This window comes from Anopheles arabiensis, chromosome 2, assembly GCF_016920715.1.
Source record: "Anopheles arabiensis isolate DONGOLA chromosome 2, AaraD3, whole genome shotgun sequence".
Lineage (NCBI taxonomy): Eukaryota > Metazoa > Arthropoda > Insecta > Diptera > Culicidae > Anopheles > Anopheles arabiensis.
Window position 1 is genome coordinate 91,632,123 of NC_053517.1, and position 12,172 is coordinate 91,644,294.

Below are 12,172 nucleotides of genomic sequence, written 5' to 3' on the forward strand. Positions count from 1 at the left end.
ATCCGGTCCCGTACGCGCTATGGCGCCATGGGTCGTCAACAAGCTCCACATCTGTGATGGAAAGGATAAAGGCAGCTTATTTTTCCCTTGCCAGATTGAGTTGAAAAAGGGAAATAGGTCCTCAATACATGCACTTCTTGGGAAAAGCGTATGTCGCAGGCGGTCTTCATCACAATTCCTTGCCTGTTTGGTGAAGCTTTTACTGAAATCGATTGTGTGGCGTTGCGTTCGAAGTCAATACACTTACGAGGATGGAAACAAATTTCATGATTAGCGAGGTTAATATTTTTCCTCTGCAATTGTGACTTGTTTTGTAGAATTTTTTTTTTCCATTTTATCGGAAAAGTTCTGTCTTAGTAAATTCCAATGTACTCGATACGATACCATTGTTTGCAACAAGCGAGTCTAAGCCCAGACCTTCTCTTAAACCTTCTCAGATTTAGGGTTGAAGCATGACTCATACCAGGAATTCATTTTTATCTTTTTCGTTACCCTTAAGTGCATACGAGGCACATTATCCTGCATAGTAAAAAAAAGGATATCTGTTCCCACATATTACGCAACCTAGTTAGATCCAAACAAAGACCATCCCCATTGAAGCCTTCATCCAAGCACCATCACAATTGCAGCCACAATAGTGCTAACTAAACACTACACAAGTATCATACCGAAATGACATTCCATAATTACCCATTCTCGTGTTTGCCCGACAAAAACATCGTCAGCTCATCTTCCCGCAAAATGCTTCACTCTTCCGTAAATGCTCCATGTTATTGTTTAATTCATTCTTAAAACATCATCCATAACACACCGAACCGTCCTGGTGGAAACCCGTGTCGAGAGATGCATTTTCCCGATAAAGTGAACGATTTGGAGACGCGGGGGTGGAGGGGTTGGAGCGGTATGCTTATTTGTGGAGCCGTGAGACAAGCCGGGGGCAAGCGTAAGATTTGTTGCATAACATAAATAAAACATGACGCTCACTTTTCCATGTTAAGTGGAATAGAAATGCAACTCCGCACTGCCACGCGTGAAGGGGAGAACGTGCAAGCAGATGCGCCGCCCCGCAATCTGCATCTGCATACAGCAAATATTATCTATCATTGTGTTTCATCGTCAGCATCAGCAGCCCTGTGCACACGCTGATGCTTCCCACAAACAGTGGCCGCTCTTTCGCACCCGATATGCTAATGCTTATCGGAAGTGACCCGTTGCGGGTGTCGGAGGAGCAGCACCGAGCAACCAAGGCAACCAGAGCAAAATTAGAACAGTAGGCCGATGGTTGTAGCAGCCACCAGCAGCAGCACACAAAAGCCTGGCAAACGTTTGCTGTTGCATCCGTTCTGTAAATACGTAACGCAGGCCTACGGCAGGGTGAAACGGTGGCAAGTAGCACGCGGGAACGGGGCATAATGCCTGCAACAATGCGAAGCACGGACGGGGAGAGAAAAACATTGCAGCGCAGTACCACAGTGCTAATTAAAGTAGCATATCTTGGGTGAGCCGGAGAGAGGTTGGGAGCACCAAGAATGCTTCTACGGTAGCGGATGTAGAGTGCTTCTTTTCTACCGAGTGTGTTCTTTGCTCATGTCGGCTCGTCTCCTCGCCGTAGCGGAAGAGAGCTTTTTTGCATTCTTCTATCTGTTTCCGCTGCCTGCACTTCTTGCGTGAACAGAACTGTGCTCAGCAGTAGCACGCTGGCAGGAGATTTCTTCATCAGCCGCTGCTGCCAGGGCGACGGCACCGACTCAATGGCAGGATCTCGTTTTCCCAGCGAGCGCATGGGTGAAGTTTTGACAAAACACCAGTGCCCGCACCCCAGCAGCAACTGCAACGGATGGGCTGCCCCTAGCAGCAGGTGCATCACAAAACTACACACACTACCATGCAGGCTGCAGGCACATTGTTGCTCACCTCAAACGACCGACCGACCCCGAAGAGGCGGCCCAATTTTCGGCAGGACCAAAGTTTCCCGGTGGCATATACACTAAGAATAACATCCCCACCGGACCACCGGCTTTTGCCGGCTGACAGCCTCTTCTCTTTGGTGGTTTCATTTCCCGAACACCCCCCCCCCCCCCCCCCCCCAATTCCTAGCAACGCTCCAAACGTTCGCAAAGTGATGACGTACGCAACCGAAACTTTGCACCTTTGCCGTACCGGACTACCTACCAGTACTGGTCGCCAACTGGGCGCCAGCGTCCTACTGCACGCTACTCTGGGAGCTTTTCCTTTTGCACAGCGGGGTGAAAATTAATGGCGGACAATTTTCTGCTGCTTGCATAACGGCCAACGGCAAACTTCGCGAATGGGTGGGTGTGTGTGTGTGCTGCATGTGTTTTTGTGTGCAATTTTTCATCCCAAACGTTCCTGCTGCTCGACGATGCCAACGGTGTACGGCAATTGCTGTCAAACTCGATTTCGTTTGCAGTTATTACTGTACAGGATGAAGGGAGTCACAGAAAATTATTATTAAAAGATGAGTTTACAGCTATTTTGTTTAACAACACGTTACAAAGCTATTATTTTACATATTGTGTTACCTTTCTCATGCAATCCTTTAATCTATAAGGCTGTATTAAATTACACGAATGGAAAAAAATCAAAGCATTTAAAATCGTTAAGAATGTCTTTTGAAAAACTTTTTTTATTCGGAAAAAATTTCAAAAGCTTTATAAAGCATCAAAAATTTCAACCAACTGCAACTGCAGTCCGAATTTAGGAACTTGCATCTTTTGACTTTTTGCCTCTTAATTTTCACGTTTCTTATGGTACAGTCACCAACTCGCACTCGATTGTAAAAATGTTCAACGAATAGTTTACTCAAAGTAAAGTACTCGCTAGACTGAAATGAATAAGCGTTTTGAAAATAACTTCAACTTCCGCACTAACATGTATTTCAGCTCAACAAGTTCCAAGAACTCCAATACACAAGAAAATTGCAATATGTTTTTCCTATAGACAAGAAAATTGCATTTCTTTCCGAAAACATTTCCTCAATACTGTTAGCAGCAAGAAACTTCAAACCTTTTACTCCCCCTGAAACTGAAAGTATTTGACAACCCTGAAAGTTTCCTCATTTGTGATGAAAACTACAGCGCGACGCGGTGCATTGCTTGAAACCATGCAACGACGGCATGATTTGAGCCGCGCTCGGGATGAGTGCACGGAATATTGTTTTTCTTTCGCAACCCCACCCCGATGCTGCCTACCCAAGCGAGCTGAGTTTGTCAACAACGAATCCATCCATCCCGTCGACAGCGAGCGAAGCAGCAGCAACGACAAGGAAAAAATCGCCCGAGATTGTACGTAAATGACGGCAGCGATCTCGGGCAGCGAGCAGATGAAGAAGGATTGTTGTCAACGTCGTCAACATGATTTCTGTTGTTTCTGGCCCGCGTTCCGGGATCGGAACTTCGCCAACGACGACCGGGCTCGACGACGACGACGACCGTGCAAAAAGATAGTGGACTATTATCTTGTTTACACAGCTTTGCTCATACCCACATGAGGTAGCTTTTTCCGTCCCTACACGCCTGTCCCCTATCCCGTACATCGTACCACAATGGCACGGCGCTCCGTGCTGGCATCTCACCCGAACCCGGTCCAGAGACAGGCCCTACCCATCGTCGAGAGCAGGGGTCGTATACTGTGGCAGGTGCGGAATGTTGCAACGTGCGCAACATTATGCCTGCTGCTACTCTTGCCAACCTAGAACCAGAACCATAAATCACGTGCCCCAGCAGATGCAACCGTGAACGGTAGCGGTATTTACTCACCGTTCGTCGTGCGCGGCTTCCACGGCCAGAAACAAATAAATCCTTCATCCTGCGCGGTCGGCTGCGACAGTAAGCAGCGGCGTAGGAAAGCGTGTGCGTATGAGTTTCCACTCCTAATCGCACAATATTGCGCACCTTGTGCAATCCACTTGAAGCTCCACTCGAATCATACCATGCCGAACCCGATTTCCTCCTGGTGTTGTAGTGGAAGGATATGGAAATATGATAGGAGAGATTTATGAGTTTTTTTTTTTCTTCAACCTTACTTACCGTTCGGTTCCTTCCAGCTGTCACCTTGTTGGACTGTCGCTTCGCAGGTTACATTTTTTACCTTTCTCCCTTGGGAGACCTGTTCCGCCCATTCCTGGTACATTTTCAACGTGCTTGACCTTTTCGGCGCACTACTTAAAGCGCTGTTGACATTTTGAAGGAGTAATCATATCTTCCCGGGTTTTTTTTTTTTCGCGGAACTGATCCTGGAATGTAGGACAAAAATTTACATTTTGCCGCAGCTTTGTTATTCTGCGGGTAGCGGAATGACAAAAGAAATTTTCTTTCCATAACCGTGCCATTGTTTCGAGTTTGTGCCCCGTGAAAGGAGCACTGTTTAGTGCAGCGCAGTTTTCTTGGGCTTGCAACTCGACTGCATTGTTGGTTTAATGGATTCGTTCATTCTGCCTGTTTATTTATTCATGATTTTGTTCTCATTTTCATAACCAATCAAACAGACGACGAGATGATTTATTGATATAAAAATATTGCTGCATCACGTTGTTTTTTTTGTATGTTTTGCAATGAATAATTGTATCCTGCACATTTAACAGGAGTTTATGAATCATTCGATTGGAAACTTTCTCGTATCGGTATTAAATTTAGCATCAAATTAAAACCCAACACATTTGCAACTGAACTCAGTGCACACTGCTGCTTTTAATTAAACGATATCAAACTCCTTCCTGCTGCCGTCCTTTACTTCAATCCCTTCAATCAACCTCTAAAACTAGCTCCAGCTTCCAGTTCAATTCCCCTCCAAGTCATGGGGCGTGCTCTACGTGCTTAATCAACCAGCAAAACTGGCAAAACTATCATTTTCTACCACATTTTCCAATCGCATACCGATCGCGCACCGCGCTGCAACCGGTTGAATGCGTGATGCTTTGTACCGTGCCGCTGGCAGTCAGTGGCGGGCATCATTATTATTTCCGCGGAACAGAGCGTCACGTGCGTCTTCTCTGCCTTCAATCTCCGCCATCGATAGCCACCCCAACGGGGCACGGGCACAAATTTACACAATGCACTTTACACACTTTGTTGCACGCCAGCTGGGGATTCGCTAGCGTACGCGCGCCTGTCCCTAATCAATCATTCCCCATCCCCGCCCCGAAAGGCAAAAGCCCGCCCTATAATGCAAATGTATGCTCACGCTTCGGATCACACGGATTTCGCTTGCCGTGCGCTGATCCACGGTGACAAATTACAATGAATTGTTGGCTCAGCCGTGTCTCGTTCTCGCCCCGTTCGTTTCGTTTCCCGGCCTTTGCTGCATACATAATGGGCCACCGTACTATTGCTGGATTGCCCCGCAGGCGTGAGGGAATTACTTACGACAGGATTACACGCCAGCCGTTCAAAACGGCCTCTGGCTCGTTTGCCTCCACCTGTTTATCCGCTCTACATTTGCATTCTCCCATTTTCCGCTCTTTTCCAGATATCGGACGATGATCGCATGAGCCTTACGACAGCCGTATCGGATGAGGACGACGGAGAAAGCGTGATGGCCTCACCGTACAAAGCGAAGGCGACCGGTACGGCGGCCGCCTCCTTCAACTGTACTGGCGCTGTGCGAAAGGCGGGGTAAGTATCGCTGGGCAAAACGGTCCCCTTGGACCCATGTTCTGACCATCGCGCGACCCTTTCGCTTTGCCTCACCTGCAGCTTCCTGTCGGTGAAGAAGTGGCTGCTGCGCAAGAAGCACCAGATCGAGCTGGCCCGCAAGCGCGGCTGGAAGGGCTACTGGGTGTGCCTGAAGGGTACGACCCTGCTGTTCTATCCGTGCGATTCGCGCGAGGGCCGCTCGGTCGAGGCCGCCCCGAAGCATCTGATCATCGTCGACGGTGCGATCATGCAGCCGATACCGGAGCATCCGAAGCGGGACTACATCTTCTGCCTCAGCACGGCCTTCGGCGACGCGTACCTGTTCCAGGCGCCCTGCCAGGTCGAGCTGGAGAACTGGGTCAACAGTATACACAGTGCCTGCGCGGCCGCGTTCGCTCGACACCGCGGCAAGACGGGTACGCTGCATCTGCTCCAGGAGGAGATCTTCCGCCTCGAAAAAGCAATAGAATCGGTAAGTGATCACGTGCGTGCGGACAGCATACCTGAATGAACGTTTTGTGCTGTTAAATGCATAACTTGGGGCGTTTTGCTCGACAAATCATATAGTTTTATGCGGACTTGTCGAAGTCATAATATAACAAAAATTATATTAGCACCATGTAATATCTAAAGGCACTCTGCAATTCATTGAATTCATATGATTTAGAGGCAAATGATGCCAATTGACTCAAAGTCTCTATAAGTTTTTTTTGTTTTAAATTGCGTGACAAAATGCCTAAACTTATACTACAATAAAGATATTACTATTCTAATCACAATTCTTTAGAGCGCATTGCTCTACATATCACATACTTTAAGGCGGATTTGTCATTCAAGCTTATCGTGAGACAAACCGCATTAAGTAGTACTATAACTAGAACTCTATTACTATTATATGGTATCTAAGCGCACATTTTATACATTGCATATTTTTAGGCTTATTTACAATTCAACATTAAAATGTGGAATAGACTTCAAACTACAGCAAAAGTAATGCTTCTCTTATGTAAAGACTAATGGATATTTTTAGCCAGCTTTGTTTTTAATGCAATTCTTGTGAGAAAATGCCAAATTTTTTACTAAATCAAACATATTATTACTAATAAGTAACTTTATTCAGTTGCATTGCTCCACAAATAGCATACCTTAATGGAGACTTTCCAAAGTAATGCTATAGAACTTTTTAGGGCGATTTACAATACATATTGCATACTTTTAGGCAAATTTATTATTCTTATAGTTTGAGTAACGAACCTCCTAAAGCTATAACAAAAAAAACTTTCTCAACACATTAATAACTTCGTTGTTGCATCCTTCTTATGGCCGTATTCTCTATCCCTACCCTGCCCCCCCCCCATACCGCAGGATCACAAGCTGAAGCACATGGCGGACCTGCAGCAGAGCGTCGTAACCGATGCGGACACGCGCCACCAGATCCAGCAGCAGATACTGCAGTGGGAGGAAAACCTCGAGCGGCTGCACTGCGAACAGTTCCGCCTGCGCTGCTACATGGCGTCGCTCCAGAACGGCGAGCTGCCGAACCCGAAGTCACTGCTGACGCACGTGTCACGCCCCACCAAGAACACGCTCAACAAGCTCGGCGTCTTTACGGTGTCGTCGTTCCACGCGTTCATCTGCGCCCGGTCGCCCTCGCTGCTGAACAACCTGCTGGCGGGCCGGGGTGCGACCAAGCGGCGCCCCCCGATCCTGTCGCGCTCAAACAGCGGCTCCAGCCGGCGCTCGATGCAGATCAACTCGCGCGACGAGCCGGAAAAGAGCTACAAGGTGGCGCTGCCGGAGAACACCTTCGCCACGGTCTACCTGCGCGAGGGCATGTCGGTGGAGGAGTTCCTCGCGAGCGCCTGCAGCCGCAAGAACCTGAACCCGATGGAGCACTTCGTGCGGGTGAAGAAGCGCCGGGATATGGAAGATCACAACTACTTTGTTCCTCACAGAAACGATTTGATTGAAACATATGTAAGTGTTTGGAACGGGGCAGGAACGGAACCGACTGGCAACATCTACTAATCCTCATTTCCATGTCTCAACTCATCCCTCAGCTACACACCCATGAGGTAGTGGAAGTGTGCGCGAAAATTTTATATCAAGTAGAACTACAACGAACAACGCTCGAGCAGATGTGGGGCTTCTCGGTGGAGGCGGAGCTGATCGAAAATGCGGACCGGCAGGACGAGCTCTGCTGCTACGTGAGCCGCGTCGAGGACAAGAGTGTTGCCATGCAGAACGGTACGTCAGTGCAGAGAGGCGTTAATGCTCAATCCTACGGTGTCTTATCTATTCTTCTCTCCTCTCCAATCGCTCTCACACCAGGTGTCATTAAAGGTGATGAAATAATTGTGATAAACGGTGCAATCGTTTCCGACCTGGACATGATGTACTTGGAAAGTGTGCTTCAGGAAGAACAAGCCTTATGCATGATGATGAGGTAGGTTCGAAGTGCTTTCAACGCACCACCGCTTGAAACTGAAATGCATTGTCCACCCTCTCATGACCAGATCTTCCCGCACGGAACCACCGGATCTCGTCGGCATCATGCGCTCGACCGACGACATCATCGAGTCGCTGGTGTGTCCACCGCCACCATCGGATCCACCCGTCATTAGCGAGGAGATGATATCAGGCCTAATCGTTCCCGCACCCGGCTGGCGTAAGTATCCATCTCGAAGCACTACGTCTCTCTCTTTCTCTCTCCTTCTCTCTGTGCGTGCAAGTGGCCTATGGCCGACAATGATCAAAACCGCAAAAACAATCACACACTCCTACCTTGTGCTCTTCTGCCGCTTCTGACGTTCAAAGGACGTTCGTGTATTGCAGGCAAGGAGGTGTACTCACCGGAGGTCGAAAGCTCACCCGCACCTTCCTCGAACGATCCGCACCTGCTGTCGATGGACCGTTCCAAGCCGTCGTCGCGCACCAGCAGCTTCGAGATCGAGAATCTGCTCAAGTCGGCCGAACAGGTGACCGGGTTCTGTCGCTCGCCGCAGGAGACGCGCAAATCCAGCCCCACCGGTTCGGTGGCGTCGTCCGTGTCGAACGTCATGCTCACACCGTCGCGCCAGCTGACCGATGCGGAGAAGCTGCGCAAGGTCATCCTCGAGCTGGTGGACACGGAGAAATCGTACGTTAAGGTAGGTTAGGGGCGGAACAACAACAACGGGTGATTGTACGGTGAGTTTGAACCATTTCAAATTGATTCTCACGGATGCAGCATCTGAACAATCTGCTCGAGTACTATCTGGAGCCGTTGAAGCGTGAAACATTCCTGTCTAATGCCGAGATTACGGCACTGTTCGGCAACATTCAAGAGATCGTCACATTCCAGCGCCAGTTCCTGAACAATCTCGAGGAAGCGCTGGATCTCGAGCCCGACTTCCATCAGCTGGAGCATCCGAGCCAGTTTAAGGTAGGGACATTGTAGTGTCGATGACTTGTTGCGGTTTCCCTTTTATAAACATTTCTGTTTTCTGAACCTCACATTTACACCTCAGAACGTACTGTTTGCCATTGGATCCGCATTTTTGTACTACGTCAACCACTTCAAGCTGTACTCGTCCTTCTGTGCCAGCCACAGCAAGGCCCAGAAAGTGCTGCATCCAAGTAAGACTCTCCTTTGGGCCATATCTTCATGTCTCAAGCACATCTCTAACGCTCTGCTTTCTGTCACCTTCAACCTTCAGATGAAGGCAATCAGGCACTGCAGGAGTTCCTGGCCGCTAGAAATCCCAAGCAGCAGCACAGCAGCACCCTCGAGTCGTTCCTGATCAAACCGATACAGCGCATCCTGAAGTATCCGCTGCTGCTGCAGCAGCTGCGCAACCTGACCGATCCGAACGCGGCCGAGCATCTGCACCTGGTCGAGGCACTGAAGGGCATGGAGAAGGTGGCCGAGCACATCAACGAGATGCAGCGCATCCACGAGGAGTACGGTGCCATCTTTGACCATCTGTTCCGGCAGCACCAGAAGTCCTGCAAGCAGCCGATCGATCTCAGCCCTGGTAGTATGGACACAAACCGTCCCCTCAGGCTTTTGACTATCCCGCGCTCCTACTTCCCGGTTGTCCTGTTTTGGTTTCCGCTTTCGTTTTATTCCACCACCGCCATCTTTCCACTCGTTTTGCCTCTTTGAGTTTGCTAATGAAAACTACAACAGATCTACAATCTTGCCCATTCTCTTACCCACCAAACGACCTAGGCGATCTGCTCTACTACGGTGGCGTCGAGTGGCTCAACATCAGCGACTTTCTCGGCAAGATCAAGAAGGGGCTGGAGCTGCACGCGATGTGCTTCGTCTTCAAGTCGGCGGTCGTCTTCCTGTGCAAGGAGCGCTTGCGGCAGAAGAAAAAGCTCATGGTAAGCGTAGCGCTTTTGGTGGCAGCACAGCAAAGGAGTGGAGTTTACTTAACAAACTTTGGTGTCTTTTTGCTACTCCCATAAAATATAAACAGGGCGTCTCGAGCAAGAACGCCACGAACGAGGTGGAGATCATCCGCTACCAGGTGCTGATACCGGTCACCGAGGTGCAGGTAAGGGCTTCCTCCGCCAAGGACATGGATTCGCACTTCCTCTGGGAGCTGATACACCTCCGGTCCCAGCTGCAGCGCCGTTCCGAGAAAGTCTACGTACTGTCGAACAGGTAAGCGCTAATCCACTAAACTAGATTTGGCAAGTTGCTCATTCGATGGATGGAAAGTTTCAATTGAAGCACACACACACACACACACACACACACACACACACACATAGATACATAGATAAGAGTGCCGGGGTTGAAAGAAAGGCAAAAAACAATTTCAACGTCTCGGTTAAAAGCAGGGATTTACCGAAGACAAACAAAGCGCACATATGCTGCTGCTGCGACGCTGTAAGCTGGTACACCGTGTAGAAAGTGCACGGAATAACAGAAATCTATTAATTTAAATCGGATTACGATGCAGCTCGATGCCTGCCCTGAAAGGGCATTACACACGCAAGAAGGTGGTGGGTCGTTGCCTGTTCGGACGCTCCACGCGCCGTTTTCTGCCAACTTTCCAATCCATAGTTGGAGCATGTTTTTCTCCTTCGCTGTTACGAGCTTCCTTTACAAGAAACTGTCGGGTTGGATGGAAGAAAGCGCCAATCCAATTCGCTGCCAGCCAAGAGACGAGAGCCGCACCACTCTGTGCAATTTTTGCGGATTAGCAGAGGGAAGCTAGCGTAATAGCTCCCGCATTGAACGATGATTGAAGAAAACAAACTCCCAGCGCCTCAGTTGCTCTCAACAATCTCAATCTCAAACCCGTCGCAAACATCCGCTTCGGTCCGCGAGTGCACGACACACGCCAGGAAAGTAAATCACTGGAACGAACACTCTTCGCTGTGAGTGATTTTGTATCTTTCTGCCTTCTCCATCCTTGGGTGAAGGAGTTGTTTTTGCACGCCGGAAGATGCTGCAAGTGTACGGAAATACTTTGAGCAGTGAACGGCACAATTTTACCCCCCAAAACATCCGTTTCCCATCGACATGAGCGCTTGTTACATTACGCCGTGTTTGCCCTCCTAGCGTAATGCGTCTCATGCGGGGCATGTGTTTGTACAAATCTCTCCCTTCCTGTTACAGCACCGCCGAGTTCCGTAACGCGTTCCTCAAGACGATCCGGCAGATTATAAGGGAAAGCGTCCGCAACATGTCGATACCGTCGTTGAAGAGTATGGGCGGCAGCACCAACTCGATGACGGGCGTCGGCAACTCTTCTTCCGGCAATTCACAAACTCTCGAGCGGCCAAAGCAGCAGGTTAGTGTGTTTGTTACTTTTTTTTCCTTTTTTTGGGTTGCAAAAACCAGCAAAACCAGTACGGGGCAAAGTTTTAACCCCCGTTTTTCCCTCCCAGCCCCAGATCATGCAAGGTTCGCAGACGCTTGGCAAACCGAAGAAATCCAAGATCAATCAGCGCCACTCGTCCGGAAACATCGACTACGATAACACGACCTCGGGCAGCCAGGAGGCGGACGACCCGCCGGTACCGCAGTACAGTGGACAGTTCCGCATGCGCAGCAAGACGGTGGGCGATGTTGGAGGTAAGAGAGGGAACCATCAGACCTTTTTGCGTACATTTTAAACACGTGAGTTGTTCTCCCTTTGCTCCCTTCCGTGTGGAATTTCTAGAGCAAGTGGCTGCCTGCCGACGGAACATGAACGAGCGTGAGCAGGAAAAACCAGACCCCGGTACCAAATCGGAGGGCGAGGACGATTCCCAGCAGGGCACGGTGAAGCCGAAATCTTCCCTGGGCAAAACACCGAACCATCTGACGCTGAGGTATGATGTCCTGGCAGGGATTCTGCTCCCTTTTTGGGAAGGTTCGTCGCTTGCTAACTTTTGTCCGCATTTTCCACCTTCTCCCGTTCACAGCACCACCTCGACGCTGTCCGTGGGCAGCACCGGCAGCCAGGCGCGCCTGATACAGTCGTCCCATCCGCCGGCCACCTACCATCCGGTGCTGATGAAGGATCTAGGTAAGC

The 12,172-nt window shown here is 49.4% G+C and overlaps 1 protein-coding gene and 1 long non-coding RNA gene across 9 annotated transcripts in view; one reads left to right on the forward strand and one right to left on the reverse strand.

Annotated features, from left to right (window-relative positions):
• LOC120898095 overlaps positions 1-12,172 on the forward strand; it is a 94,293-nt gene that overhangs the window by 73,143 nt on the left and 8,978 nt on the right. For 4 of the 8 annotated variants that reach the window (XM_040303446.1, XM_040303447.1, XM_040303450.1 and 1 more), the window contains exons 14-29: positions 5,488-5,633; positions 5,715-6,126; positions 7,020-7,631; positions 7,715-7,901; positions 7,986-8,100; positions 8,171-8,322; positions 8,472-8,803; positions 8,884-9,078; positions 9,164-9,272; positions 9,353-9,669; positions 9,861-10,025; positions 10,121-10,308; positions 11,272-11,446; positions 11,544-11,730; positions 11,819-11,969; positions 12,063-12,166. In XM_040303446.1, coding sequence (XP_040159380.1) covers positions 5,488-5,633; positions 5,715-6,126; positions 7,020-7,631; positions 7,715-7,901; positions 7,986-8,100; positions 8,171-8,322; positions 8,472-8,803; positions 8,884-9,078; positions 9,164-9,272; positions 9,353-9,669; positions 9,861-10,025; positions 10,121-10,308; positions 11,272-11,446; positions 11,544-11,730; positions 11,819-11,969; positions 12,063-12,166 — 3,547 coding nt within the window. Of the gene's footprint in view, positions 1-5,487; positions 5,634-5,714; positions 6,127-7,019; positions 7,632-7,714; positions 7,902-7,985; positions 8,101-8,170; positions 8,323-8,471; positions 8,804-8,883; positions 9,079-9,163; positions 9,273-9,352; positions 9,671-9,860; positions 10,026-10,120; positions 10,309-11,271; positions 11,447-11,543; positions 11,731-11,818; positions 11,970-12,062; positions 12,167-12,172 lie in introns of all 8 variants that reach the window. The other 4 variants (XM_040303448.1, XM_040303453.1, XM_040303451.1 and 1 more) reach the window with 2 other exon arrangements.
• On the reverse strand, positions 3,042-4,243 carry LOC120898098. Its single transcript, XR_005738619.1, has 3 exons — positions 4,050-4,243; positions 3,780-3,972; positions 3,042-3,711 (listed from the first exon to the last, which is right to left on the reverse strand). It is a non-coding gene; the product is annotated as an uncharacterized LOC120898098 (long non-coding RNA).